The sequence below is a fragment of the Pleurodeles waltl genome, chromosome 3_1, assembly GCF_031143425.1.
Source record: "Pleurodeles waltl isolate 20211129_DDA chromosome 3_1, aPleWal1.hap1.20221129, whole genome shotgun sequence".
In the NCBI taxonomy this organism is placed as follows: domain Eukaryota; kingdom Metazoa; phylum Chordata; class Amphibia; order Caudata; family Salamandridae; genus Pleurodeles; species Pleurodeles waltl.
This window is the reverse complement of record NC_090440.1, coordinates 1,652,516,121-1,652,544,014: the sequence shown is the minus strand read 5'-3', so window position 1 is coordinate 1,652,544,014 and position 27,894 is coordinate 1,652,516,121. Positions and strand designations below refer to the sequence as shown.

The following is a 27,894-nucleotide window of genomic DNA, read 5'->3' as shown; positions in this document are numbered from 1 at the left end:
ATCCCCAAGTACTACCCAAACACTTTCGTCAGTGTGGGACACCAGACATAGATCTGTTCGCACAAACCAAAACGCAAAATGCCAAAACTTCGCATCCAGGTACCCACACCCTCAGTCCGAGGGCAATGCTCTATGGATCATCTGGTCAGGGATATTTGCTTATGCTTTTCCCCCCCTCCCACTCATTCCATTTCTAGTCAACAAACTCAATCTAATACTTATTGCACCAACGTGGGCACGCCAACCATGGTATACCACACTGTTGGACCTCTCAATAGTACCACACGTCAAGCTCCCAAACAGACCAGATCTGTTAACACAAACAGCAGATCAGACGCCCCAATCCAGCGATGCTCAGTTTAGGAATCTGGCTCCTGAAATCTTAGAGTTTGGCTATCTAAATCTTCCAAATGAGTGTATGGAAGTCATTAAACAAGCAAGAAAACCTACCACCTGGCAAATGGAAAAGATTTATTTTCTATTGCCAAGCAAAACACAACACCTTTTGGATGCGTCCATACAAGACATTGTAGGTTATTTACGCCACCTACAAAAAGCAAATCTAGCTTTCTCATCCATCAAAATACATCTCACTGCAATTTCTGCTTATTTGCAAAATAAACAGAAAAAATACCTATTTAGGATACCAGTCATTAAAGCATTCATGGAAGGTCTAAAACAAATCATACCTCCAAGAACTCCACCAGTACCCTTGTGGAATCTTAATATTGTACTTACACGCCTCATGGGCCCACCATTTGAACCCATGCACTCTTGTCAGATCCAGTTCTTAACTTGGAAAGTAGCATTTCTAGTGGCAATCACTTCATTACGAAGAGTTGGTGAAATACAAACTTTCACTTTTCAAGAACCATTTATACAAGTACACAAACATAAAGTTGTACTACGCACAAATCCAAAATTTCTACCAAAAGTTATCTCACCGTTTCACTTGAACAGTGGAACTCCCAGTCTTCTTCCCACAGCCAGACTCAGTGGCAGAAAGAGCACTGCATACACTAGATATAAAAAGAGCTCTAATGTATTACATCGACAGAACAAAAGCATTTTGTAAAACTAAACAGTTGTTTGTCGCATTCCAAAAACCCCATACTGGTAACCCTGTATCGAAACAAGGCATAGCCAGATGGATAGTGAAATGTATACAAACTTGTTAACTGAAAGCTAAAAGACAACTACTCATTACACCAAAGGCACACTCCACTAGAAAGAAAGGAGCAACAATAGCCTTTCTGGAAACATACCAATGACCGAGATCTGTAAGGCAGCCACTTGGTCCACACCTCCACACTTTTACCAAGCATTACTGTGTAGATATGTTAGCAACACAACTAGCCACAGTAGGACAGGCTGTACTAAGAACGTTATTTCAGACAACTTCAACTCCTACAGGCTGACCACCGCTTTGGGGAGGATTACTGCTTTGTAGTCTATGCATAGCATGTGTATCTGCAGCTACACATGCCACTGAACGGAAAATGTCACTTACCCAGTGTACATCTGTTCGTGGCATGTTCCGCTGCAGATTCACATGCGCCCTCCCTCCTTCCCGGGAGCCTGTAGCCGTTTAAGGTATAATTAACATTTGTACATATGTATATAAATATTCCTTTATTTAAAACTTTGTACATACATCTCTATCCCATTGCATGGCCATCTTTCTATTCTCACTCTACCACTCCTACCTTACCCTCTGCGGGAAAACAATCTAAGATGGAGTCAATGCCCATGCGCAATGGAGCTGAAAAGGAGGAGTCACTCGGTCCCATGACTCGAAGACTCCTTTGAAGAAAAACAACTTGTAACACTCTGAGCCCAACACTAGATGTTAGGACCTGTGCATAGCATGTGAATCTGCAGCGGAACATGCCACGAACAGACGTACACTGGGTAAGTGACATTTTCCATATATTTCACCAATTGCCTCTGTGTGATGAGTTGAAATACATATCCACACAGGCTTGTGTGAATTGTCTTTGATTATGTGGAACGTGTTTTCAAGTCATGCATGGTGACTACCTAGTCCCAGTTATCATTATTGGGAGCAGTGCTTGACAGTGTGGTGGATAAGGAAGTGTGATATGCTGGCAGCTATGATTAGTTCTATAGATCCCTTTATTGTTTTAATTTTAATCTGTATGTTCTCAACATAAGTTTCTATGCTGGCTTTGAAATAAGATTCTCCACTTTGAGATCTTATGGATCTGGGGTTGGAAACTGGTATAGAGAAAGGAAGCTGAATATCGGATCTTCTGAAAAAGACTGCTGCAGTCCTTCTTTGTGGTTGCCCAAATAGACTGTGTTACTGTCCTTCTTACTATGAGTGCCATTATGAGACTTCAAGTAAGATTTGGAAAGATGCATTCAGTTTTAAGCCTTATTGTCATTATATGATGTCTGTGCTTAACAATATGGACTGTTTTGGACCTGATGGGCTTAGTCTGTAGCAGCCCTATTTGAAAGTTGCAGCCCATGTTGCTAGTATTGAGTGGTTAGTTTAGTGGGTTGGTATCTTCTGTAACACTGCCACTTGTTTGGCAGGAAGGTTCCTGTGGTATTTCATGTATTATTTACATGTCCCCTTGATGAATGGGGGAATCTGTTAGTGACGTCGGGTATGATATAATATAGTGATTCAGATTATATCAGGGTGTGATTAGGAGGATTGAGTTATTGTCCTCCATCTTGGGGCTAGAGATAGGAGATGGACAGACATTGTGTATAATGCTGTTTGTAGGTAGAGGGCTGTGGTTAGTCCTTAATTTCAAAAGGCAGGATAAACATCTTCAAGACCTGTCGGTAGTATTTAGTTGAGCAACGTAACTTATGATTGGGATGGCATAGTTAATTTCCATTTTTAGTTCAAGGTTATTCGAAGACCATTTGGTGGATGTCCCCAGTTTGGTAGGATGTCAGTCTTGTTGGCAGTACTGATAAGGGTTATTCCATAGCAGTGTTTCATACATATCTTAATTGGGATTACAGTTCTAGGTTCTATCCCACTGTCAGAGGTTGGTGGAATTGTGGAATATGTGGAAGATGATTGTTTTTTTCTCAAATTTAAGTGTTCTAGAACACTTCAAATCTCAGTTGGCAATGAGTTCCAGAGTTTGTTGGGTAGTATCGAGAAAGCTTATTCTTCTGTTGATTTCTTATTGTGAGACGGTATGATGACCAATGGTGCTATCCTAGAGTCCAATTCTGTTTGAATGGTTTAAACTGAATTGAGCATAGTGGTCTTTTTAGGGTCGAGCGCAAAGCGCTCTGTCCCTGGTGTAATCTCTGTGGGCTTTAAACTACACCCATGTCAAGCCCATCAGTTTGATTGATTTGTTTAAAATTAGCTTGATTTAATTTGTGAAAGGCATGCATATGTCATGCATTTTCCGGTGGTTAGCCCGCCTGGAGCGCACCGGGCAACTACTGAAAACATACGAGGCTCCATGTTTTCCATATGGCTTCTGCACTATTTTTTCTCTTTATTTTGTAGGCAGCGAGATCTCACTGGACAGCAGTAGAGGGCTTTGCAGAGCATCGACCCTGTTACATGGATAATTGCACTTTTGCTGATCCGTTTCACTGCGAGCGAACTTCTGTTTCCTTTTGTGTGTCTGCTTTGCGCTTATGGCTACTGTTGGCTTGCTTATGTGAAACTGTTTTACTTTTCAGTTTATGTGGCAAGAAAAGTCTGTTTAGGAGTTCACAACGCTGTTACTTTAACTTGAGTAAACGCCAGCCCCATTGCATTACAAATGCTTGTTCCTTGTGAGGCTTTGTGGACAATGTGAAATGCCTTTAACATCAATAAACTAGCTACCTTTATCCAGTAGAGTTGTATTCTAAATAATATGAAATGTGGGGCACCAAAGTATATACTAGTGGGATAGTCGAGCTTGGCATTCACAAGTGTGATGAAAGCTTGTAGTTTTTGTTGGTTTCCAAGATATGAGAAAATGTTAGTTTTTTTTTTTATTATGCAGAAGGTGCTCCTTTAGACCTCCTTAGCGTGTGGTATCTGGGATAGAACGGAATCCATAATTACCCCTAGAAGTTTCACTTTTCTTGATAAAAGTTGGTGGGCATTTCATTCCTTGGGCCATATGATTGGAGGCTGGTGTTTGTGCCATTGTCCTTATAGCCTCAGTCTTTGTAGTGTGGACCTTTTTAATTGGCTTATCATTATCATGCACTCATGACGTGTTGAAATCTTCTGGCCCATCCCTTTTTAGAAAGATTTGTAATAGGTAAGGTTGATCGATCTGGTCCAGTAAGGGGTTGGGTCGATGTTGAATAGCAGAGGAGAGCGGGGACTCCTGGGGGAACTACAATGTTGTGTGTATATAGGGGCAGATATGCATGAATACCTAAGAATACCAGGCTTTGTCTGTTTTTGTGATGGGGGAATTCAGTTTCAGAGCATTTTGTCCTGCCCCGAGATGAGTAACGCTGTCTTGTGGTGGAAAATCTCAAATGTGGTAACAGTCCAGAATCACTAGGATGTCCTCTCTGTATGTACAGTGAGTTTTAGGTCATTACGTACAGATATGAGTGCTGATAGTGCATCTACCTGGTCTGCATCCAGATTGTTGATCTGACATGTCTTTTGTCCAGTAGAACTATAATGCTGATGAGCACCGATCTTTTTTTTAAATAGTTTACATACTTATGGGCTTATTATATATTGGCCTGTAGTTTGCTGGGTTCCATGGGTGAAGGCTCTTCTTGAAGTTTTTAACTTGGGTGGGAAAGATGATAGTTCCTAGTGCTTTGTGGTATGCTTCTAGCTACTTCCTCTGCACGATTATGCAAAGGATGTCTTTAAAGTTCTTTTTTGGGTGCTGTGGGTGGGTCTCAAGGTGGTCCTGATAGTCTGCTTGTGTTGATAGTGCAGTAGATGTCTTTCAAAGAGAGGACATTGACCATGGTAAGCGATTAATGATTGGTAGAGTCCATCTTAGCTATGGTTGTGGTCTTTAACGTTATCAGGTTGTCCAGTTGCAGTAGATATGCACTTTAGGGGTAGGATGGCATGTTATGATATCTCCTGTTGGTTGAATTTTTTGTAAGACAGGAGTGAAGTTTTTCTGTTGTTTGAACGTGAAGTTGTTTGTGATGATTGTTAGTATCTGAGGGATTCAATGGATCATATGTTGATCCCCAAGGTAATGATGTGGTTGGTCCAAATTACTGAGGAATTGTCAGTCACTGAGGCAAGTTCCAGGGGATGAATGTGATGTCCAATGTATGGCTGAAGGAGTGAGTTGAACCAAAAATAATTTATGGAATGTTCAAGACCTGAAGATTTAATATGATGGGTGTGGTGGTTGTTAAATCCTCATATTTTAGAATGTATAGGTTGCAGTGATTTACTGAAGTCTTGCTACCTAAGTCTAGTAGAGTATCCTTAAATTTTCTGTTTGAGTGTTGGTCAATAGATCAAGAGGAAGAAATGGGTAAAGGTTGGAGTGGGTTGACATCTTACAAGCAAGGATTCTCTGTCACTTGTGGTGAAGTCTTTGATGTGGTTTATTTTTGAAGATTTCTTTTCCATGACTGATAGATTTCCAGTCTTGCTGAAGTATTTTCTGTTGATGTAATATTCATGTGGAATGGTTTCTTGACATCTGGTTGTGGAGTCCTCTCAGAGACGATTTTCCTTGATGAAAGTGAGATATGGAGCAGCTTCTGAAAATGAATCAAATATGTTAGGGCAGATCTTGTTCAAGAATCTCATTTTGAAGAGCCGTCAAGTTTTCTGACAGATCCCTGTCCTCTTGTTGTGAGACCTGGTATAGAAGGCAGAGAGGACATGGGTGATGTAGTTGAGTGTCAGAAAAGTTTGCCGACTGTAGGACTAGAGAGCAGACGTGGGTTAGAGAGGCCTGGTATTGTGGCAGCAAGTACAGATTTGGAGACAGGAGCCACTGGCTGTGTTAAAGCTGCATGGCTGCATAGTGGGTTGCGTGGTGTGAGGGTTGATGGGGAAGGTGCAGTCTAGTGATAGTGTGCACTCCTTTTCCTAATCTTCAGGTGACATTGTGTGGGAGCATGCGATTTGTGTCAGTCTCTTTGTGTGACTTGGTTGTCCTTTGGTATGTTGTGAGATTTAGTTGAGTGTTTGGATTTGTTGCCATTGTAGCTTGATTGGTGGCCCGGGTGTTGGTGTGAGGACTTCAGGCCTAGGAGTGGTTGTGGATGATAACATTAAGAGGAGAATGTTTACATCTTGTGGAACTTGAAAGTGGGTTGATTTGAGTGCTGCAAGCATCTGACTAAAGAGTTGTTCTATTGGTTGGCTGTATCGAGGGCAAAAACCTTCTACGGGCCCAGTCGGTGATCTGTTATTGGGAGTGCTAATCATTTTTTTGTTAGTAATTAATTTGACGAGTATGTACTGGTGGTAGTTTGACGATGATTCGCAAGAAATCTTGAAATTATGCATTTATGAATATAATGTGACCTGAGGCAAGTTGAGTTGTATTTCTGCTTAAAATATAATTACGGTCATAAAAAGAAATTTTACTAATGCTTGAATGAAGTCCAGTCTCTAGCACAACTAAGTAAAGTGCTTGATTTTTGGGTGGGTCGAGTTTTATGTATCGTTAAGTATGAGTCTTTGTCATGACGCAGTGAGGCTTCTGAGGGCTTAGTTAGTCTTACGAATTTGCATAAGGACTGCATGCCCCAGTGTAGCTTCTGAAGGCTTAGTTTCCTAGTCTTCTGATTTTGCCTAAGGATGGAGGTGTGGGTTAGTAAGAAGGTCGAGATTGAGCAAAATAACTTAATGCAATAATTGGAGGAGATACGGCTTTTATGTACAAAAAATGCAGTATATTCAACTAGAGGTGATCTTAGTGAGTCTATTGACTGCGTTTAGCCGGCTCAGGCCTCCCAACTTGCTTCCAGCTCCTTTCACTATAAGAGGTTAGATCCTATCTCTAATTACACACAGCTAATGGGTTGGTATGTTCTGAAAACTGTGCTTTGTATATTTCAAGCCAGCCAAGCTCTGTCCCTAATATGCTGGGCTGTTTTATATTGGCACCCAGAGAACCTGGCACCTTTGGTGACCTGGTATTAAAAAAAAAAAAAAACACCACTTTTGTGGTGGCAGTTGTCTGCAAAATAAGCATAAAAATGCTGAATGTCTCCTACGAAAAGATCAAAGACTAAACTTGATTGGGGTAAGAAGTTGCAAGGAGCTAAAGCTCACATCATGCCATTTCTAGTTAAATTATTCAGTTTTACGATTTCCAAAATCAATGTGAGGAACATATTTACCCAGGGCATAACAAATGTGTTGATTTTGCGACATCAATTTACCAAGGTTGTATCATTCAAATACTCAACTATCCATCCAATCATGTCGGTGAACTATCGTCCATTGCAGGATGGTTAATAGATAGCATCACGCTAGCATATCAGAAAGCCTTCAGAGTTCCAGGGACGGATGACTGCATATTGTAGAAACAATTTCTGATGCATTTATTGCCAATACTCCGGTGGTAGAAATCTGCAAGGTCGCTTTGTGTAAATGTTTTCATGGATTCCGTCAAAATGACTGCACTGTTGTAGACATGAATGTAGATATTGAATTGGATCAGACAGTCTTGATGTTAAGAGAAATATTGCACTGTTTTCTTGCCTCCCAGGTTCTTGCCCTTGGCTTTCTCTTTGTATAGGATGTAAATCTTTGAAGCTATGAAGCGCTCAATGCTGGGGAATAATAACTTAACCTGTATAGGTTGTTCTTCAGCATATTTTATAGATTGACTTGCAACACGCCATAGCTCTTCAGCAAGGTGTAATAAATGAATTAAAGAATCTATGTAACATGTTCAGAATCGTATCATAAATGGTTCCTAATGGTGGGATCACTGAAGGAGTATGTGGGTTGTGGTGAACTCAACTGGATGAAGAAAAAAAACTTGTTTAGAGCGTTATTCAAAAGACATGGCCTGTTGCATATTTTATTGAGGATTCCCAGCCTGGTGTGGGAGACTAATTTAAGTGGCATGCAAATTAATAAAATATTCTAAAGCTAAATATATTAAAATAGAGTATTGCAGGGTGCAGCCTTGCCACTCATATTTGACGATAACAGAATAAGTTATTTTATTCTAGACAAGGTTTTGAGATTTGTGCTAATTCTGTGAGACTTGTTTGTGTTATTACACTTTTATGCATTTTGATGACATCATCACAGTCTAACGTAATTGTTTTGTCTGCAACTCTTTAGAGGCACTAATTTAGGAAAAAAGAAACAGCATGTCTGCCACATCCCTGGGTGCGGTAAAGTTTATGGGAAAACATCGCATTTGAGAGCTCATCTGCGCTGGCATTCAGGAGAGCGTCCTTTTGTATGTACATGGATGTTCTGTGGTAAAAGATTCACTCGCAGTGATGAGCTACAGCGACATAGACGAACTCATACAGGTTTGCATATTTTTTTTCCTTTCTGCAGTTTCACTATGAAAATACTGTAATAATTTTTTCTGTGGTGACAATAGTATGTTTTTAAAATCTCTCTCTATTTGCAATGTACTACTTGGAGCGCATTAAAATTCTAATGTCTTATGTCCACTAGTTCTTCCTCACCACATTTTTATGGACAAATACTTTATGCTGCAGGCATCATCGGTTTGTGTGGTATATTCTTTAGTGGATTCTACTTTCTATGAAAGTACTAGTGCATTTACCTCCTTTACTTAGCAAGCATGCCATAGTAGAGAACAAGAAGATTACAGCACTAAAGTATTTTATTGATGCAAAAAAAAAAAAAGGTTCTTGCGGATCTGCTTAGCACAACACTTATTTTCTTTTCAGAGGCTGATTCAGTTCTCATGTGATGATAAATCATTCCAAAACGCCTTCAAGCTCAGAGGAGGCAAACAATACCTTAATTTATGTTTATCAATAGTACGCAAATAAGGTGTCCTATAGAAAGAAAAAGAAAATCCATTGTGCGGTACACAAGGGTTGTCATAAAGGTGGTGTTAAACAAAGTGTTGATTCAAAAATGAAAAAAAAAAAAAACACTTGGCCGTATTAACATTAAAAAACCAATATTATAGTTCAACTTGGTCTACAGTGCATGATAGAAATCATAGACTGCTCCTGCTGCACTGTGCTTGTGAAGTTGGACTGTCTGTGGCCCCTAGTTCAGAGAAGCGTTGATTCACAGCTCCAGATCAAATCAGTGGCACTAAGAATAAGTTGACTGATCCAGTTGAACCAGGTCCAGGAACCAAAGCCTCGAAGAAGCTCAAAATGTTGGTAGCCGCTACAGATGTTTTGCCATTTCCAGTCACCGGGCATGCTAGAGGACAAATCTGAGATCGCCAAAATTTGCACTCATGTCTGCTGGACCCAGGAATGTTATCAGAGTCCGGATTCGTTGCCCACAAAAGACAATAACCCCCACTTAAACATTTCGCTCCAACTGCGGTGCAAAGGGACCAGTAGACCAGCATCGGCTGGCTAGCTACTGCAACATAGAGGATTTTGAGGAACCCTGACCTCTGGGGTCGAAGCCACAGAACAAAACTCCACCTGTGGACAGAGGAACAACCACAAAGGCACCTTCATTGACTGCACCTCAACCGGATCAATGTTGAGCTTCTTTTTGCCTGCATCCCTAGCATCAGGAGTCTTTGGAGATCCTGTGAAGTATGGAATTTGACTTAAATATAGTCTGGCGGCCAGGTGACTGTCCGTAGTATCCTTTCTGGCCCCATAGACATCCATCCTGTGAGATTTAGTCTCCAAGCCGGGCCTGATAGCTAAATTAACTCTTTCAAAGTTTTCAAAAGTTTACAGACTTTTTATTAATAAATGATTGTTTGCATTTAAAAGTGATAATAGCTTTTAACATCAGTATCTCCAGAACCCTCCGATGAACTTTGTTATCATGGTCTCTATAAATTGATAAAAATAGTCTAGTTTTAAAAATTGGGGTCCTGGTTCTTTCTTTCTTTCTTTTGTTGTTGTTGCTGTTAAATTCTTTACCCGAAGTTTCTTTGTTAAGCCTTGCTGCTCAAAGTCACAGCTACCCAGGGTTGTGCTAAAAGTGATACAAACAAGCCTGTCTGGACCCAAGACAGGTTTTTGCAAGTGTATTCCACGATAAAGCCTCTCAGCCATATCATATAATACACCCAAATTCTCACACTCACTCTATATTCAAAGGTGTTTGTCGTGATCCATGTAGAATCTCACCTGTTCTGGGTCGAAGGTCATCTCCAAAAAAAAAACACTTCATCTAATAATCATACCCATTCTGAAATTTTAAACAAAAAATGTGAGGCTTTTTCTAGCTAGAACATGATAAAAAGTGTTAGGCACTTGGGTCAGAAGCTTTCTGTTGTCCACAATAGACCTAATGGTGCTTGGGGAATCGTGCTGGGGTGATGGAGGGGGCCAAGTGAGTGTTGGTGTATAATGACTCCCTGTCCATTGTCACCAATAATTAGTGAGTTGGGTAAAAGGTACAGTGCTCCACACTCTAATGTCCATTCTATTCCTAAAGTATTCTTTTGTTTAGGTTACAAACAGTTTAAGAAGGAAGTCCGTGTATGACAGTATCGATCTGCCTGATGGATTGTGTAGATGGTGAATGTTAGGAAGATTGTAGCTGGTGGGCATGCAGGGAAATTTCTTAATGAGATACTCCTCTTCATCCTGGCTAAGTAAGCCAGTCCGTAACGTGCCACCTTTAACTTACATGATTCAATTATTGATTTCTAAAAGTAGGGACAGATCTAAGTTTATTGTAGTGTGCTTCTACCAGTAATTGCAGTATGATCTCGCCTAATGTCCTAGACAACTATGGCACCTCCTTTAGCTGCTGATTTAACAACAATCTCTTTTGAAAAGCAATTAAAGCATCCGGTGTGTGTCTGTCTCTCTCCCTCTCTCGATGTAGCATGTGTACTGAATAAGCAATATATTAAGTTCAGTGTCTCTCTCTCTCTCTCTCTCTCTCTCTGTCTCTCACAACTTAAATATTGGGGCCTTCGTTCTAGAGCTTAGATGGTTGTTTACTATTTGTTTTGATGTCAGCGGGTCTGCCTCTCCCTGTGAAATCCCTGTGGGTAGTTTCTGCCCAACCCTTGCCTCTGCCTGTAATTCTTCCTTCCCTTTATCTGTCCCTCCTTACAAAAGGAAGCCACTGCGCTTGTCCCAGATTGTGGTATGTTATACAAGTTAAATCCACTTGAAAATGAGGAGTCTTAAAGAGTAGCAACCCTTTTCTGGCTAATTCATCTAAGAACACAGACTCAATATGAGCCTTCAGTAAGGGACTTCTTTTGTACCTTCCAATATAGCTGACTCGTTCAACATTAAGATGGAATCCCACTAGTTACAGGCCTGGACCAGAGATAGATATGAATGGAAATAGTTTTGGGGATAGGCCAGGTAATTCCTCTACCCAACCTGGCACCCGGTATAAAAATAGGACCTTCAGAAACATCCTGGCCCTCTGGAAAATTCAAATGAACTGCCTTACTGTCTGAAGGAGGAGGTTTGGGCCTCCTTGCCATGATCCCAGGCTACCCAGAGTGACTCCAAGGGTCAGTTGGCTGATCTCCTGTGTCCACTATAGGGACACAAGCTCCTGAGGCCCCCGCTCCCCCCCACAACTGGACTTACCTTAGCACTGCTGCTGTCCTCTCTTAGAGTAAGTCCTGATCCCCAGGAGACACCCCACCAGCCCTTGGGGGTCCTGGATCCTTGGCTGGCTAATACTGTGCTGCCCACGGCAGCAGCCAACACAAAGCTCCATCGACAGCTGGAAATTTGTGCTTCAGAAACTACAGTCTGGAATGCTTGAACTGCGCTTTGTGCTGAAAGCCTCGTCCTCCTAGCCTCCTCCAACACAAGCTTTGCGCCAAACATGAGACGGTAACTTTCCTAAATTGGTTTGAGGCTTTTCTTGTGTTGTGTTATCACTTTGGTCATATATATTTGCTCCTTGGAATATAGATTGTTAGGTCATTTAGAATGAAAGTCTGAGAACAAAGGAAGACTGGGCAGCAGTTGAAGAGGTTGGTTGAGACCTTCAGGAAAGAATAAACTTATTTTTACTTCGGACCTCCTGCGTATCTTTAACCCTCAACTTGATACACTGGCGACAACGATGGGATAAGGTCTCAACACTAGCGTTCTCTTTGAGCCCACTGTGATTAACAAACACCTTTGGCTGTTTTTGTTTGGAGATGTCGCTGAGCCTCACTTACTATTAAGAAAGTTTTCTTCTCTGGTCTGTTTGAGCTTTGTGGGATTCAAGTGCCTGATTTGAAGTGAGAGCTCCTTATTTGGGATGTGTCAACTCCAGCAAAATGAAAATTGGAGGTCATGTCAGTTTATTTGTGGATGTGCTTGTGAGCGATTTCTGTGTCTCACTCATGAGAAATGGGAGCCCAGCGCAATAAACTGTGGTGTTTTCACATGAGTTTTAGTTTTTTTTTTTCTTCAAGGTTACATTTCTATTATTAAAGTAAACTAACTCACACCAGAGCAAAATGCTTAACATTGGTGTATCAGGTGTACATGCGACTTGAAGAGATACAATTGTGTGGTTGGGCGAGAAGCTTAGAGCGAAGGAGGCCCTGAAAGCTTTATGTGCGAGGAAACTGAAAGGGGGCTTGCAGAGATCCGTGAGGTTCTGAGGCAGAGGAGCATGACGTGACATTCGTGCTCGGTGACACAGGCTGCGTGACAGTGTTTTGAACCTTAGGAGCATGAACCACAGTGCTCAGCCTGCTGCACAAAAGGCCAATGAGGATCTTGTTATGATCTGAGGAACTCTGAAGGAAAATATAAAGAATTAAGTACGACCTCCAGTTGGAATGTTGAAACTTGCACCTTCTTGGTAACATGTTCACTCTGTGTTGGGTTATGAGTGATCTGTCAACATTGGCTCCAAGATTGTATGAGGGTATGGCTTAATGAGCCCAGAGAAACTGCTAGACTGCACACCTGCAATGCTAATAACTTATATTCTTGTAGAGAGTATCAATGTGTTACTGTTCATCTTGGAGTAATACATTTTCTTTCAGGTATTTCTCCTGCACAGTGGTCAGGTCCTGGTGAATTTGAATGAACTATTGGTTGCTTTGTTATTTTAGTTGTTTTTTTGTTTTCATCTCTTTTTCATTTCTTTCCCATCTGTTTTCCTAATTTTTTTTTTACCAGAACTGTCGGGAAGGGTATGATTCACTTAGATTTGATTGGTTCACTTTGTGCATTTTGTTTGTATTTCTGCAATGCAGAACATTACAGCTCCACCATTTTTTATTTGTTTTAACAACACCTGGTGTTCCGCCAATTTAATGCAGAAAAGGAAGAAGGGATTTGAAAGGTATGCTAAGATTTGTGGTGCATTGTTATGTTATGGAGGAAAAACAGTCTTCCTTCCACACTGTTTGGGCTCTGAGGCCCAAGAGGTTTTCAATCATCCTCCAGAGGACATTGATGATGATTTTCTAGATCTTAACAAATATGAAATCTGCACAAGGAAATTGGATAAGCATTATCTGCCGAACGTTAGCACCGTTTTAGAGAGAGATATCATTTTGGTAGAAGAAATCTGCGGTGAAAGGGTAGAGAAGTATGTTAATGACTTTGGGTGTATTAGCTCCGGCCTGTAAATTTGATCCTTTAATAGAAGAAAGGATTAGAAGTCAATTTATGTTGGATTGCAATATTAGGAAACTGAGAGAAGAATGTTAGTGGAAAGACAAGACAACTGTTGTTGGTAGCTAAATAAAAAAAATAGCATTCAGTCAAATGTTTAGAGGTCAAAACATAGAAAGGTGCAAGGGTGGTAGTCTTTATGTAGTTACGAATAGCTCAAAGAAACAGGAGTAAGAAAGTAATTTCAAAGTGGAAAGGAAAAGCAGTTTCCAAGGGAAATATTTGAGGTTTGGAAAACCTGGTCGCATGCCCATCACTCAAGGGAGCATGCTGTTTTTGTAAGAATAGAGGACATTTTGCCAATGAGTGCAGAATGGAGGGCTTTAATGGGAAGGTATTTGAGGTTGGAGATGATTTGGGTCATAAATGTGACCTAGATACTGATTTTGATTGTTGACAAATTGTCTTACAAGTAAACAGTGATAAAGAAATTAGACCTGTGGATGAGATGTGTGGAAAGTGACGGCTCAAAGGTGCTCATAGACTGGAGCGAAAATTACAATAATCTCTAAAGAATTTCATTTTGTCAAACTCAAAATAAAAATCAAATTATTTAAGTCCGATATTAGGTCTTATGCTTATGGTGGTCAAGCAGTTAAGCTGTACGGTATTTCTGGGGTCTAACTGAGTATGAGCAATGGTATCTCAATTTTTTAAATTTTATGTTTCACAAAAAGGGGACAGCATTTTGAGTTGGTTCCATCAAAAGGATCAGGGACTGATGCTTGACCCCCACAGTTGTCCTCCCATAATACTTGATAGTGATTTTAAGAAAAATAAAGTGAATATGTATGGGCCATCTTATGATGTATTTATACAAGAACTAACGGTTGGTTTCCCTCAGTTTTTCCTGGAAAGGCCTGTTGTTTGCTGCACTGTATTCCAACATATGGTTGGTGGAGGAGCCAAGCCTGTTTGTAGAAAACTTCGCAATGTGCCTGTTGCAGTACGTAAACAAATTAGACCAGAGTTGAAAAAAAGTAATAGCATAGTTAAAGAAGTGGAAGAAATGTAGTGGCTGGGTCTGGTGGTTGTGGTTAGAAAAGCATATGGAAGTTTACGTTTATGCATTGATCCTAGGTAGTTGAGCAACAATATTACTGTGGATAAGTACCATTTGCCCAACATATCTGACATGCTAATGTTATTAGATGGAGAGAAGGTTTTTGTTGCCATTAACCTTACTTCAGTGAATCATCAGATAAATCTTGGTGAGGCTTCCATGGAATCTAACTGTGTTCTTTATTCCTTTTGGGGCATTAAGATATATAAGATTACGTTTTGGCTTAATATCTGTGGCCTTCAAGTTCCAAAGAGCCTTAGAATTTTTTTTGAAAGGTCTTGAGGGAATAAGAATGTATCAAGACAATGTGCTTAGTTTTGGGAAAGATGTTCTTGAACATGAGTGTGAAACATGTATTGGAGAGATTTAGTAAATTTAATTTAACCATCAGTGTAGGTACATTTAAATTTTTCAGAGATGCTATAGATTATTTAGGTCGTACCATCACAGTAGAGGGTGTCCTACCCGAGGAACAGCTGAATTTCATACAGAAACAAGTCATCATGTACTAAAGAGCAGTTGATGCTGTTTTGGGGAATTGCAGAATATTTGAATACATTTCTAAAAGGGTTTGCTGAGACCTATATTAATGTGAAGATTTTGCTTTGCAAAGTTGTGGAATTTGTGTGAAGTTAAATGAGTGAAGCAGAGTTCAGGGGAATAAGAGGGATTGAGTATGGCCCCCAGATTCAGGAATTTTGATCCAAAATGCAAATTCATTCTTAACACAGATGCCAGCATGAAGGGTCTAGGTGCAGTCTTGGAGCAAGGTGGATGCAATTCTGAAAGAACCATTTTGTGCGACTGCTGAAGGATGCTGAACTCCAGTAGTCAGTAATAGTACTGAGGGCCCGAGCTCTGTGTTAGGCTGTGAAGAAACTCAAGCTCTTGTAGGGAAACTCTTGAAGTACAAACAGATCATAAACTCCTGTGTAAAATTTGTTAAAAATAAATGGATAGATGATGTGTCCAGCAGAATAACAAAGTGGGTGATTGCTTTGCAAGAGTTTGACTTTGAGGTGAAGTATATAACTGGTGTGGAGAACAGGGTAGCAGACCTTTTATCAAGATTAGTGCTGTTGGATGAGAATGATCAGAGTTAAACTGCTGATGAGGATAATGAGTTTGACCACTAAATGGATTGTGAAGTTGATGCCACTGCTGTTACAGAAGAGACGTGGCGGTCTGAACGTAATTCTGACAGTCATGTTGAAAGAGCGGTCTTTGTGATCCAAGTGGGTGGTGTACAAGAGCCAAACGGAATGAGGAGAGCAAAAAAAGTTTGGCAGGTCAAGGATGAAGTATCAGAAAAACATGACCTGATTTTTAGAGGTACACGACTGATTCTGCCTAGTACTTATTCCTCTTGCTCACTGTGGCCATCGAGGCATGTCAAAGACCAAAAAAGGCTCAGATGGAGGTACTGGTGGCCATGCGTCGATTGTCAAGTTGAGTGAGCGATACAGGAGTGTGTACAATGTGCATTGATTGAGAAAGCAGCGAAGCCAAGAGCACAGCCTACGGTGATTAGGGACTGCCCCACTCGTCCCTGGGAGGAGGTTGCTTTATGTATCATGGGTCCCATACACGGAGAGGGCTGAGAGACTTATCGAATAGTCCTTATTAGACATGCATGTACTCTAGATGGCCAGATGTTTGTTTTCTCCAGAGGAATCGAAACAAAACATATTGTAGGATTTTTGAGGGAGTTATTTGGAAGAGAAGTCATCCATAGTGCTTTACTCACTAACAATGGAGGCCAATTGGGTTCCAGAGAGATGTAAAATTATTTGCAAGACAATGCAGTACGACACATTAAGTGTGCGTTTTATCATCATTAAACCACTGACATGGGGGAACGTTTTAAAGTGGGTGTTCAAGGAAACCATAGCCATGGCTAAAGACAATGGGTTGACTTGGAGAAAAGAGGTTGTAACAAAGAGTTGAGGCATACAGAATAACCCCACTCTAGCACAGGAAAAATTCAGTTTGAATTGTTCAGCGGCAGACCGCCCACCACACTAGTAGCAACCCCATAGGTTAATGACCTGAAACTAATGTTGGGTGAAGTGAATCTGGAAAAAGACAAGAGATTGAGAGAGGCAAAGAAAATTGAAACCCACAAAGAAGTTTGACCAAAGGAAGTCCGTCAAGAAAAAAGATGTTAAAGTGGGTGAATAGATGATGATTAGAACACTGGGCAAGCGGGAGAGATGTCCACGATTGTCTAAGCCTTTAAGGGTTGCCAAGCTATTCACTAATGCAGTTAGGATGGAAGATTCCAGCATGTGGACTCTTAATAGGGTGGGGATTTTCAAAAGAAAGTCTGTTGGTGATGATCGTAAATGTCATGATCTCTCAACCAGGCAAGAACCAATCATTTCAGTAAGGAGGTCAAACAGGAGCCCTGTGGCATACCCCTCTAGTCACCCAATCGCTGCCTTTGGCCATGCGCAGCCTGTCTTTCTGAGTGTGGGAGGGTGTCTGGGTGTGAAAGTGTATGTGAGAGTGTCTGATTGTGCTCCAATAAAATAAAGATGCATTCACCTCCACAAAGGATTTCAGATCGTTTTTCAATATGGAATCGTGGAGTAAACACACTTGCTTTGCCTTCGCCAAGCCTGGGAGTTAGGATCATTTGTCCTTTCCAAAAGTGGAGCTTTAACTGGGGCACCTGCTATGTTTATATTTGTAAATGCCTCCTGTTGAGGTTTAATTTCTGTGAAACAAGCATCATAGCCAGAATGGAAGCTCACCTGCTCGTTTATCCAACAAGAGCCCACGGTTTGTACAAAATGTCCGTCCAACTGGAGCGCTTTCTAATGGGTAGTAACTGCTACCTCATTGAGTAAATGTCCAGTGTGAGGAAGGCTGCCCCCCTCCCTCAGCTAATTTTAGGCCTGGGGACCCATGCCCCTGGGCCCACTACAGTTGCAGTGGGGGGCGGGGCTCCCCCCCTACCCTGACTGATTTCGGTCCTGTGTACCCCATCCCCCGGCCTTCAATAAATAGGAGTGGGGCTGCGCTGCCTCCCTCCCGTGGCTGATTTCGGTCCCGGTGACCCCATCTTCTGGGCCTGACCTTAATATATGTTTTGGGGGAAGGGACTGCACAAGCACCTCACCCCACCCGGGGACCCAGTCTTCCAGTGCGCAGTTACCTGTCCTGGGTGCAATGGGAGTCTCAAGGCCCCCTCGGTTCCAGCTGGCTCTTTGCCTCCTGTGGGAGCTGACATTACTGTCACAGGGAACTGCTAAACATGCAGCTCCCTGTTTGTGAGAGCAGTTGTTTCCCTGACTGCATATCTGCAAGCTAGAAAAACAGAGGAAACCTCCGCTCCCAGCAAGAAAGAGCTATTTCACAGCTCTTGCTTGTTGGGAGCTTTCAAAGCTCCCGCCAAGTGAGGGCAAACTGCTATGTCTCAGGACATAGCAGGAGCCAGCCCCAGAACTAAGGGGTCAGGGTGTCCTTACCCTGGCCCCTTATCTTATTTTTTTTTTTTTTCTTTTTTTCTGGATTTGGCTGAAGCGGAGTCCAAAGATGGCTGTCAACACTTCCTGGTTGAAGTGTTGGCAGCCAATCAAATCTCAGCTAGAGATCAGGAGGGTTTGTGGAGCCTTAACGTGTGTGTGTGTGTGTGTATATATATGTGTGTATATATATATAATATAGTTTTTTTCTTTTATATTTCAAAAACTACTGAACAGGTTTACACCAAATAACAAAAAGGGCTCTTTCTGGACCAAGAGCTAACTTTCTGCCACATTTGGTGTAAGTAAGTCCAGCGATTCGCTTTTATTCCTGTTAAAAAGCCCTATGGAAATGAACATATAGAGAACCTGTTTTGAGACTCACCTTTTCTCAGCCCCTGCTTGATGGATCACCCAAAAACTTTCGAGACAGCTGCTGACATGAGCGTTGAATTTTTTGGAAACTTTTGTGAAGATTTATCACCCAGCGCAAAAGATATAGGCACCTTAATAAAACGTTTTGTCTATAGAAACTAGGTCCAATGTATAACTACCTAGTGGTGACTGCCACTAGGCAAAAATCTGCATAACGTATTATATTTCATAGATTTTGCTTTACTTTGTTTTTTTATTTTTGTTCTGTAAGGGCGTGTGGAATAGGGTTTTAAGTTGTTGTAGAAAGTTGAGGATTTAATGTGTGTGTGTATATATATATATGTGTGTGTGTGTGTATATATATATATGTATATATATATATATATATATATATATGTGTGTGTATGTATACACATTGTATGTGTGTATATATATATATATATATATATATATATATATATATATATATTATAATATTAGGTCATTTAGAATGTAGAGCGTGAAGGTCCGAAAACAGAAGGAGACTGGGCAGTCGTTGAAGAGGATGAATGACACCTTCTGGAAAGAATAAGCTTCCTTTTAACCTTGATCTCCCAAGTATCTTTAACCCTCATTTTGTTACAACTTTATTACTGTTTGTGTGCTGCATAAATACTTTAAGCATTGCCTCGGAGTTAAGTATGACTACGTAGTGTCAAGATAAGATGGTTAATCACAAGTTAATTTAGTGGATTTTTATTGTTGTTGCCTCAGTTGGGCTTCCAGCCATCACCAAATTGATAATCCAGTTTCTTCAAGTAGTTCATTCTATTTTCTGACCAGGTAAATTTATTTCTTTATTTCTGCTTCTACTCCAGTTACAGTTGATACCAAGCGTAATCTCTAGAATAAGACATAGATCACTAGCCACATTTCCTCAGGCCACCAAAGAGAGTAGTGATAATGCTCGAACCATGGTCCTTTTGAACCTGAGATCATGGTTCCTGAATACTGGGATCTTTAAGACTCCTCAGATAGGTAGGAGTTGGCACACAAATCCCGGCACACCAAGCAGAATATAGACATTAAAAATTACTATACAAGGTGGAACTGTCCATATAGTGCATGAATAATGTCTGCATCTGTTCTGGTTCATCCATTACTAATGTATTTAGCAGAACTGGGTTTGAGAAATTAGTCCTTATGGGTTCAATTTGCTGCAGTTTCCTGTCCATACTGGTGGGTAATAGGTATTCCAAGGTGAATAGCTGACCTACTTGCACTGTCTTTAAAAGGATGGCCACAGACCTGCATGCAGGTGTACTACTGCATGATATTGGCATTTGAAGAACATGACACAGTCTTCATATCCTTAATAAAGTTGTTCTGTCTGGATATTGGATCAGTAAGTAAATCCAGAGTGGAAGTCAGTCTTGCAGAGGCCTTTTTTTTAAACTTTTTTTTTTTTTACTGTGAGGTAAACCCTGCTCACACCTTCCTCTTTTTACATTATTGTACTGATATTCTGTTAGTTACCCTAAGTGTATGCATGGAGTACTGAAATGTTACAGAAATTATACCTTTTAGTGTTTATTTCCATGTTTTTGTTCGCATTTATGAATTGACATAGCATATTGAAAACAAGCACCGTGGATCAGGTCTTTAGGCTGGCTGTTTTGTAATGGAAACATGTTGCTCTTTTTAAACCGCCCTTATATGTAGCATTTATAGATTTACGATCTGGCTTTGATCTGGTCCCCAGAGCTAAACTGTGGGATGTGTTAGGTAGACTGAGGGTTCCAGTCGACATACTACTTTTGCTAAAGCGACTCCATGAAAACACCTATGCACAATAAGATGGGGCAAGCAAGGCGAGTTGACCGGAAAATCTCAGTTAAAAGGGGTGTTCACCAAGGTTGCGTGCTGGCCCCTCTATTATTTACCTTTTCATTAATGAGGTGGTAAAGGATTTAACTACATGCCAGAATGATGCCCCATCTCTGGATGCACAAAAGATCCCTATTCTCCCTTTTGCAGATGACTCACTTCTCATTTCAAAGACACCAAGGGGGTTGCACACTCTAGTTGATTTAGTTTATTTTGTAGAGAACACGGGTTGGAGGTAAAATCCAAATTAGTGGTGCTTTGCACTGCTCCCAGTAAAAGATGTACTATCAACATTGATGGACTCCGTTTGAACAAGGTTAGCTCTATAGATTATTTGGGTGTTAGGCTAACCAGTAAATTATCCTGGGAAAACCAGATTTCGAAGAGTGCGGGGCTGCTACACTATAGAGCCGCGCCCATACTGCGATTCTATCAAAGTTCTACAACAAAGGCAGTATCCCCTGCGATTAAAATTTATATAGGCAAAGCGCAGGGTGCAGCCCTGTACGGGGCGGAAGTATGGGGATATTGCAATTGCAGTAAGATATCAGTGGGCGAAAATAATTTAGCAAGGGCTCTAATTGCATGTCCCCGCAGTACACCTTTGATTCCTCCTCCTTTTTTTTTTTTTTTTTTTTAACCTGGGGTTAAATCAAGTAGCTGACATAGTTGTTTTAAGACCTCTTTTATATTGGATAAGGCTATGGACTACCCCAGAGTTGGAAATTTATAAGGTTTCATTACTCGATCTACAAAAAAAGCCAAAATGTTGCTACAATTCCATGGATCAGACATGCGTCCCTATGGTTCCGTTTGTTGGGACTGGGTGATTATTGGGAAAATCCTCACAACCTAGAGAGACACCACAAAAATGTTTTAAAATCAGTTTACTGGTCCTATGTAAGGGACAATTATATAATCTGCAAATCACATGGCCGCTTGACGAATCTCTCTATTGATTTTAAATGGCTTCCGCAATATGAACCTTATCTAGATACCATATCCGACTTCCAGGGTAAGGGCTTGTATGCAAGATTTCGGTTTGGAAACCTGCCATTGTTGTCCTTAACCAGTAGCTGGGGGGCGTCCACTACTTCTGATATATGTCCTGTCTGTGGAGGTGCCTCAGAAACTGTTGATCATTTTATGTTTTTTTTTTTTTTTTTGTCCCGCATATTTTACCCCACGGTCAAAATGGAGCTGCAAAATTTGCTGAGATATGGGATTAAATAATTGTACTTCTGCACTAAGGATTCTAAAAAGTCACAGTTCATATGATCTTATTCCTGCAGTCAGTAAGTTTTTAGTGGCTGCGTGGCATATACGTCACTGTTTTGTAAAAATCAAGGACTTATGATGTTGTTCTAGATGAAATTTTTAGGTGTATTTTGATTTTATTCATAAGTATCATTGTTTTATTTTAGATTATAGATGATTGTATTTAATTGTGATTATTTATTGTACTGTGCTGCTTTGATGGTCAATGGACCGAATAAAGCCTCTTGTCTTCTTCTGGGTCAGTAAGTAAATCCAGAGTGGAAGTCTTGCAGAGGAGGGTTTTTATTTTGTTCTTTTTTTTTTCTTTTTTCTGTGAGGTATACCCTGCTCACACCTTCCACTTTTTATATTATTGTACTGATATTCTGTTAGTTACCCTAAGTGTATGCATGGAGTACTGAACTGTTACAGCAATTACACCTTTTAGTGTTTATTTCCATGTTTTTGTTCTCATTTATGAATAGACATAGCACATGGAAAATAAACACAGCATATGTCAGAACTTGATTACTGCTAGAAATACTCTTGAGTGACTCAAAGCCTGCAAAGTGTACAGAAGCTCACAGAGACCTTGTTACTATTGGAGTAATCTACTTACCACTTGGGTAGAGTAAAAGCGCTGAGCACAGACTTTGCAAGGGGGGAGAGGGGGGACAAATTTCAAGGCTTGTAGCAGCACTTGTTTTGCTCCCTATGACGCAACACAAGGAAGCAGACAGTTGAGGAATTCTGCCTCAAAGTATTCAGCCCATACAGTCATTAACAATGAAGGTAATGTACATACCTATTTTTTAAATTTAATTGTCATCTGTTAAAATCAAATCGCTCCATCAGCCAGGCTCACATGTGACCTGTAAATGTTAATAGTTGCAAACTCCCTCTGCTAAGAAGACATTCAAAATGCTGGCTACGCTAAGTGCTCAATAGGAATCAGGACTTCTTGCCAAATACCAGCCAACCCAGTTTCCAAAGCTCATTATATATATTGAATATTGATTATTCTATGTTGGAAATTAAGGGCAACTTGAGTTTTGCAACCTGTTCTGAACGGTCTGGCTTAAGTGAGTCCTATCAAGTGTCTGAAGTAACTTGCCTCATACAGGGAGTGCAGAATTATTAGGCAAGTTGTATTTTTGAGGATTAATTTTATTATTGAACAACAACCATGTTCTCAATGAACCCAAAAAACTAATTAATATCAAAGCTGAATATTTTTGGAAGTAGTTTTTAGTTTGTTTTTAGTTTTAGCTATGTTAGGGGGATATCTGTGTGTGCAGGTGACTATTACTGTGCATAATTATTAGGCAACTTAACAAAAAAAAATATATACCCATTTCAATTATTTATTATTACCAGTGAAACCAATATAACATCTCAACATTCACAAATATACATTTCTGACATTCAAAAACAAAACAAAAACAAATCAGTGACCAATATAGCCACCTTTCTTTGCAAGGACACTCAAAAGCCTGCCATCCATGGATTCTGTCAGCGTTTTGATCTGTTCACCATCAACATTGCGTGCAGCAGCAACCACAGCCTCCCAGACACTGTTCAGAGAGGTGTACTGTTTTCCCTCCTTGTAAATCTCACATTTGATGATGGACCACAGGTTCTCAATGGGGTTCAGATCAGGTGAACAAGGAGGCCATGTCATTAGATTTCCTTCTTTTATACCCTTTCTTGCCAGCCACGCTGTGGAGTACTTGGACGCGTGTGATGGAGCATTGTCCTGCATGAAAATCATGTTTTTCTTGAAGGATGCAGACTCCTTCCTGTACCACTGCTTGAAGAAGGTGTCTTCCAGGAACTGGCAGTAGGACTGGGAGTTGAGCTTGACTCCATCCTCAACCCGAAAAGGCCCCACAAGCTCATCTTTGATGATACCAGCCCAAACCAGTACTCCACCTCCACCTTGCTGGCGTCTGAGTCGGACTGGAGCTCTCTGCCCTTTACCAATCCAGCCACGGGCCCATCCATCTGGCCCATCAAGGCTCACTCTCATTTCATCAGTCCATAAAACCTTAGAAAAATCAGTCTTGAGATATTTCTTGGCCCAGTCTTGACGTTTCAGCTTGTGTGTCTTGTTCAGTGGTGGTCGTCTTTCAGCCTTTCTTACCTTGGCCATGTCTCTGAGTATTGCACACCTTGTGCTTTTGGGCACTCCAGTGATGTTGCAGCTCTGAAATATGGCCAAACTGGTGGCAAGTGGCATCGTGGCAGCTGCACGCTTGACTTTTCTCAGTTCATGGGCAGTTATTTTGCGCCTTGGTTTTTCCACACGCTTCTTGCGACCCTGTTGACTATTTTGAATGAAACGCTTGATTGTTCGATGATCACGCTTCAGAAGCTTTGCAATTTTAAGAGTGCTGCATCCCTCTGCAAGATATCTCACTATTTTTGACTTTTCTGAGCCTGTCAAGTCCTTCTTTTGACCCATTTTGCCAAAGTAAAGGAAGTTGCCTAATAATTATGCACACCTGATATAGGGTGTTGATGTCATTAGACCACACCCCTTCTCATTACAGAGATGCACATCACCTAATATGCTTAATTGGTAGTAGGCTTTTGAGCCTATACAGCTTGGAGTAAGACAACATGCATAAAGAGGATGATGTGGTCAAAATACTCATTTGCCTAATAATTCTGCACTCCCTGTACGTTCCTCAGTAAAAAGGTCTTTTAAAATACCACCTCCCACTCCCCGACGCCAAATGCCCAGCAGATGGAGCAGGAAGATTGGCTGGCTGTCAGTGACGATTTCCAGTGGAGTGGGGAAAACAAATGGGACCTCCAGGGAGGCACTGAAGGATTTATATCCATGGAAAGCTCCTGATTCTAGTCTCCAGGTAGAGATTTCCAAACACAGGGGTGTAACATATATCAGTATGACTGTCGAGACTTGGGGAATTTCATCCAAATATTAGGAATTGCGAAGTCAGCTTGAAAAGTGAGGCTATTCAATTGATCCATCAGGTAGATGCCAAAGTGCCACAGGTTCAGAGGTTGGTCCTGCAAGATCTGTCTTTGGACCATCACCAAACGCCTTTGCTGTGAAGAAAATAGGAGTGCAAATTGAGATTTTTGAGTCTGTGAAGGTGTTCTGTTTGAAGCGATTTGGCCTTTTCAGTTAAATACCTGTGTTTGGAATTCTTTTTCCACCACTTCCTCGCTGGCCCTATTCATGTACTAAACAGTACCCAAACCCATTACATAAGACTAACCACAGCCTTTGTGCCTTTGGCAGCAATTTGAAATGAAAGCTGGAGGTCATAACACAGGTATTTTTGTCAGCCATAAATTCAAGTGTGGTTTCCTTATGCCAATCGGTTTGTTTTTAAGAGTGTTTTTTTTTTTTTTTTTTTTTAATGCTTTAAAAAGGATACTAATGCTGAAGCACCTAGAAGTGCTTTCTTCTAGATGGAATTCACTTATGCTAGGGAGCCACATACTCTGAATTTTGTTCTTGCTCAATCTGTACTCAACATGAATTCATTATATTATTTGTTGCCTTTTAGCATTTTTTTTGTTAATCTACAGACATGCTTCATGTGATATTCATGGTTTTAGTAAAACTGCATTGCTGGTTTATGTTATATCTCTGTGAAGGTTGTGATGTTTAATATTTGCTAGTGATGTTTAGTAGAAAAGGCAATTGTAACTTGTATTAGTTTCAAAATAGTTGTTTTAATTCATGACTGTTGTATTGTGTCATAGGTGAAAAGAAATTTGTCTGCCCGGAGTGTTCAAAGCGCTTCATGAGGAGTGATCACCTTGCCAAACACATTAAAACGCATCAAAATAAAAAAGGTATTCATACTAGCAGCGCAGTACTTGCATCCATAGAAGCAAAGCCTGATGATACAATGATTTCTGCAGGAGGAACAACACTTATCCTTGCAAATATTCAACAAGGGTCTCTTTCAGCATTAGGAACTATGAATGCCTCTGGCACCAGCAATCAAGATGTCATTTCCAATTCAGAAATACCTTTACAGCTTGTCACAGTTTCTGGAAATGAGACAATGGAGTAAATATTCAAAAGATACCTATTAATTGTGGTTATTTTTATACAGTAGTGAAAAGAATATTGTTCCTAAGTTCTTAGATATCTTTTTATTGATGTGCAAACTATTTTGGATTGACAGTAACTTGGTTATACATGACACTGAAATGCCTTACTTTGTATGATATTCCAAATTATAATAAAATGGTAAAATTGCATGTTTTTGTAGGTACTTTTGGAATCTAGAAGAGATGAAATTTTACCAAGTTATGTAAAGTGACCATTAAACTTGGAAGATGGGAATGGTAATTGAACCAAATGCATCAATCCTGTGTGGTTTAGTGTAAAAATGAGAACATGCTGGTATTTATCTATTGTAAGATAACGAAGTTGATGGGTGAAAACAAAATCATGTTGTGATATGAACTTTTGTAATTTTCTTGATGACTGGAATTTTTATTATGCATTACTGACAAATCAAGTTTCCAAGCAAATGTTACATAGTGTAGGCTTTACCTAGTGCACCAATTTGTCATTTGAAAGCTCATTATTTTAATTAGGTTAAGCTTTGTACAATATTTTAAGCATTACTCCTGTAATATTTTCAGAACTGCGTATTAACATGGTACTCTGGAGATAGTCACCTTCCACAGTTTGTTAAAAAGCCATGTCTAGGATTTATTTTGCCAAATCTATCTTGTTCATATGATTTCAGTTGCTAAGTCTGGCAGAGACTAAACTAATGACAAAAGAACCATTTTCTAGGTTGAGGCATTTGGGTGATTAGGAAAACGTTCTAGTTCTGTAAACCCTTTCTTGGAACATTGGAGGACCAAAAATATGGTGTATTGTGTTGCCACTATTATCAATCTTGTTTCTAAATCATCTGTTTCAAGGGGCTTAAAAGCCATCATGTAAATTAAAGTATTGCATATGCAAAGATAGCAAAATCATTTTCATAGTAACAGTACTCCAACTATACAGACGCTAGTCATAAGACGCTGGAGAGGTTTAATATTTTTTTTCCTAGATAACTTGCATTAATATCAAACCTTTTTGCTTCTTCCTTTAAAAATTGTATGTATCGAATACATTTATCTGATAAATATGTATGTTTTTTTATCATGTTGCTGTACTTTCTTTTCATTTTTAATAACTGTTTATATTTTTCAATTATAGAAAATGTACAAATATACAGTTGCATTGCAGTTATGTGATAGCCAATTTTCCTAAAATGTAATAAAGCAGTAACTGCAACAATTCCAACAGTTCACGTATTGGCAAGCATTGCTTGAAATTCTGTTCATTTGTTACTCTTAAGAACACCTCAGATTTAAAGGCTACCTTATTGTACGTTTAAAGTGTATTATAACAGTGTGGTAGTTAATAAAACACTATTTTTTCCTTTGAGTTTGCTATATTTATATAAGTTAACTGACTTTTGTTGTAGGGAACTTGAAGTTTTACTTTCTAAGCATAAACATTTATTTTTGGAGTCAAATGTGGAGGCATTACTAGAACAAGGGAGTACACTATCTTCAGAGCCAGAAACACTTTTTGCTCCAGTTTCAGCATACCTTGCTACTGGGGTATTTTAATGTTTTGACATATTTTGTATTTAAGATGACAGCGTTGAAGGTTTACAAACAAGAAATGAAAAAAGGTGATAGGACACCTTGGTGCATTAATGAATTTGCAGTAGATATCAGTGTTCAGATTGAAAATTATATTTTATTGTATTGTAATCTTTATTGCATAGTTAATTAAACAAAAATTACAAATCACCTAAATCACACACAATTGAGAACTTCATTAGATATAAAATAGTCTGATAAAATTGCCACTAAAACTTTATTTACGTAGAATTCATTTCAAAGCAATACCTTCATAAAATTTGTTGAACACTTTTTTGTCTTTCAGCACTGCCCTTTTTATATGTAAATGCTATTGGGCGTTGGCATGCGATTTGGTTTCATACAAAATAGCTGTAACTGTTATTAGCTTTCGAAGTGGCTTTATAATTTAGCTAAATAGTTAAAAACTTTGCAAATCGTCTCGCTAACTGTGCATCTGTCGAGTTGGAACATTCTTCAACCACCTGGGCACAGAGCCTG

General features: G+C 40.0%; 1 protein-coding gene across 3 annotated transcripts in view; it reads left to right on the top strand.

Annotated features, from left to right (window-relative positions):
* SP3 (Sp3 transcription factor) overlaps positions 1-27,190 on the top strand; it is a 118,105-nt gene extending 90,915 nt beyond the window's left edge. For all 3 annotated transcript variants that reach the window (XM_069225365.1, XM_069225363.1, XM_069225364.1), the window contains 2 exons: positions 8,261-8,457; positions 25,492-27,190. In XM_069225365.1, coding sequence (XP_069081466.1) covers positions 8,261-8,457; positions 25,492-25,808 — 514 coding nt within the window. In that variant the 3' untranslated portion in view covers positions 25,809-27,190. The remainder of the gene's footprint in view (positions 1-8,260; positions 8,458-25,491) is intronic.
* Positions 27,191-27,894: the final 704 nt, after the last annotated feature.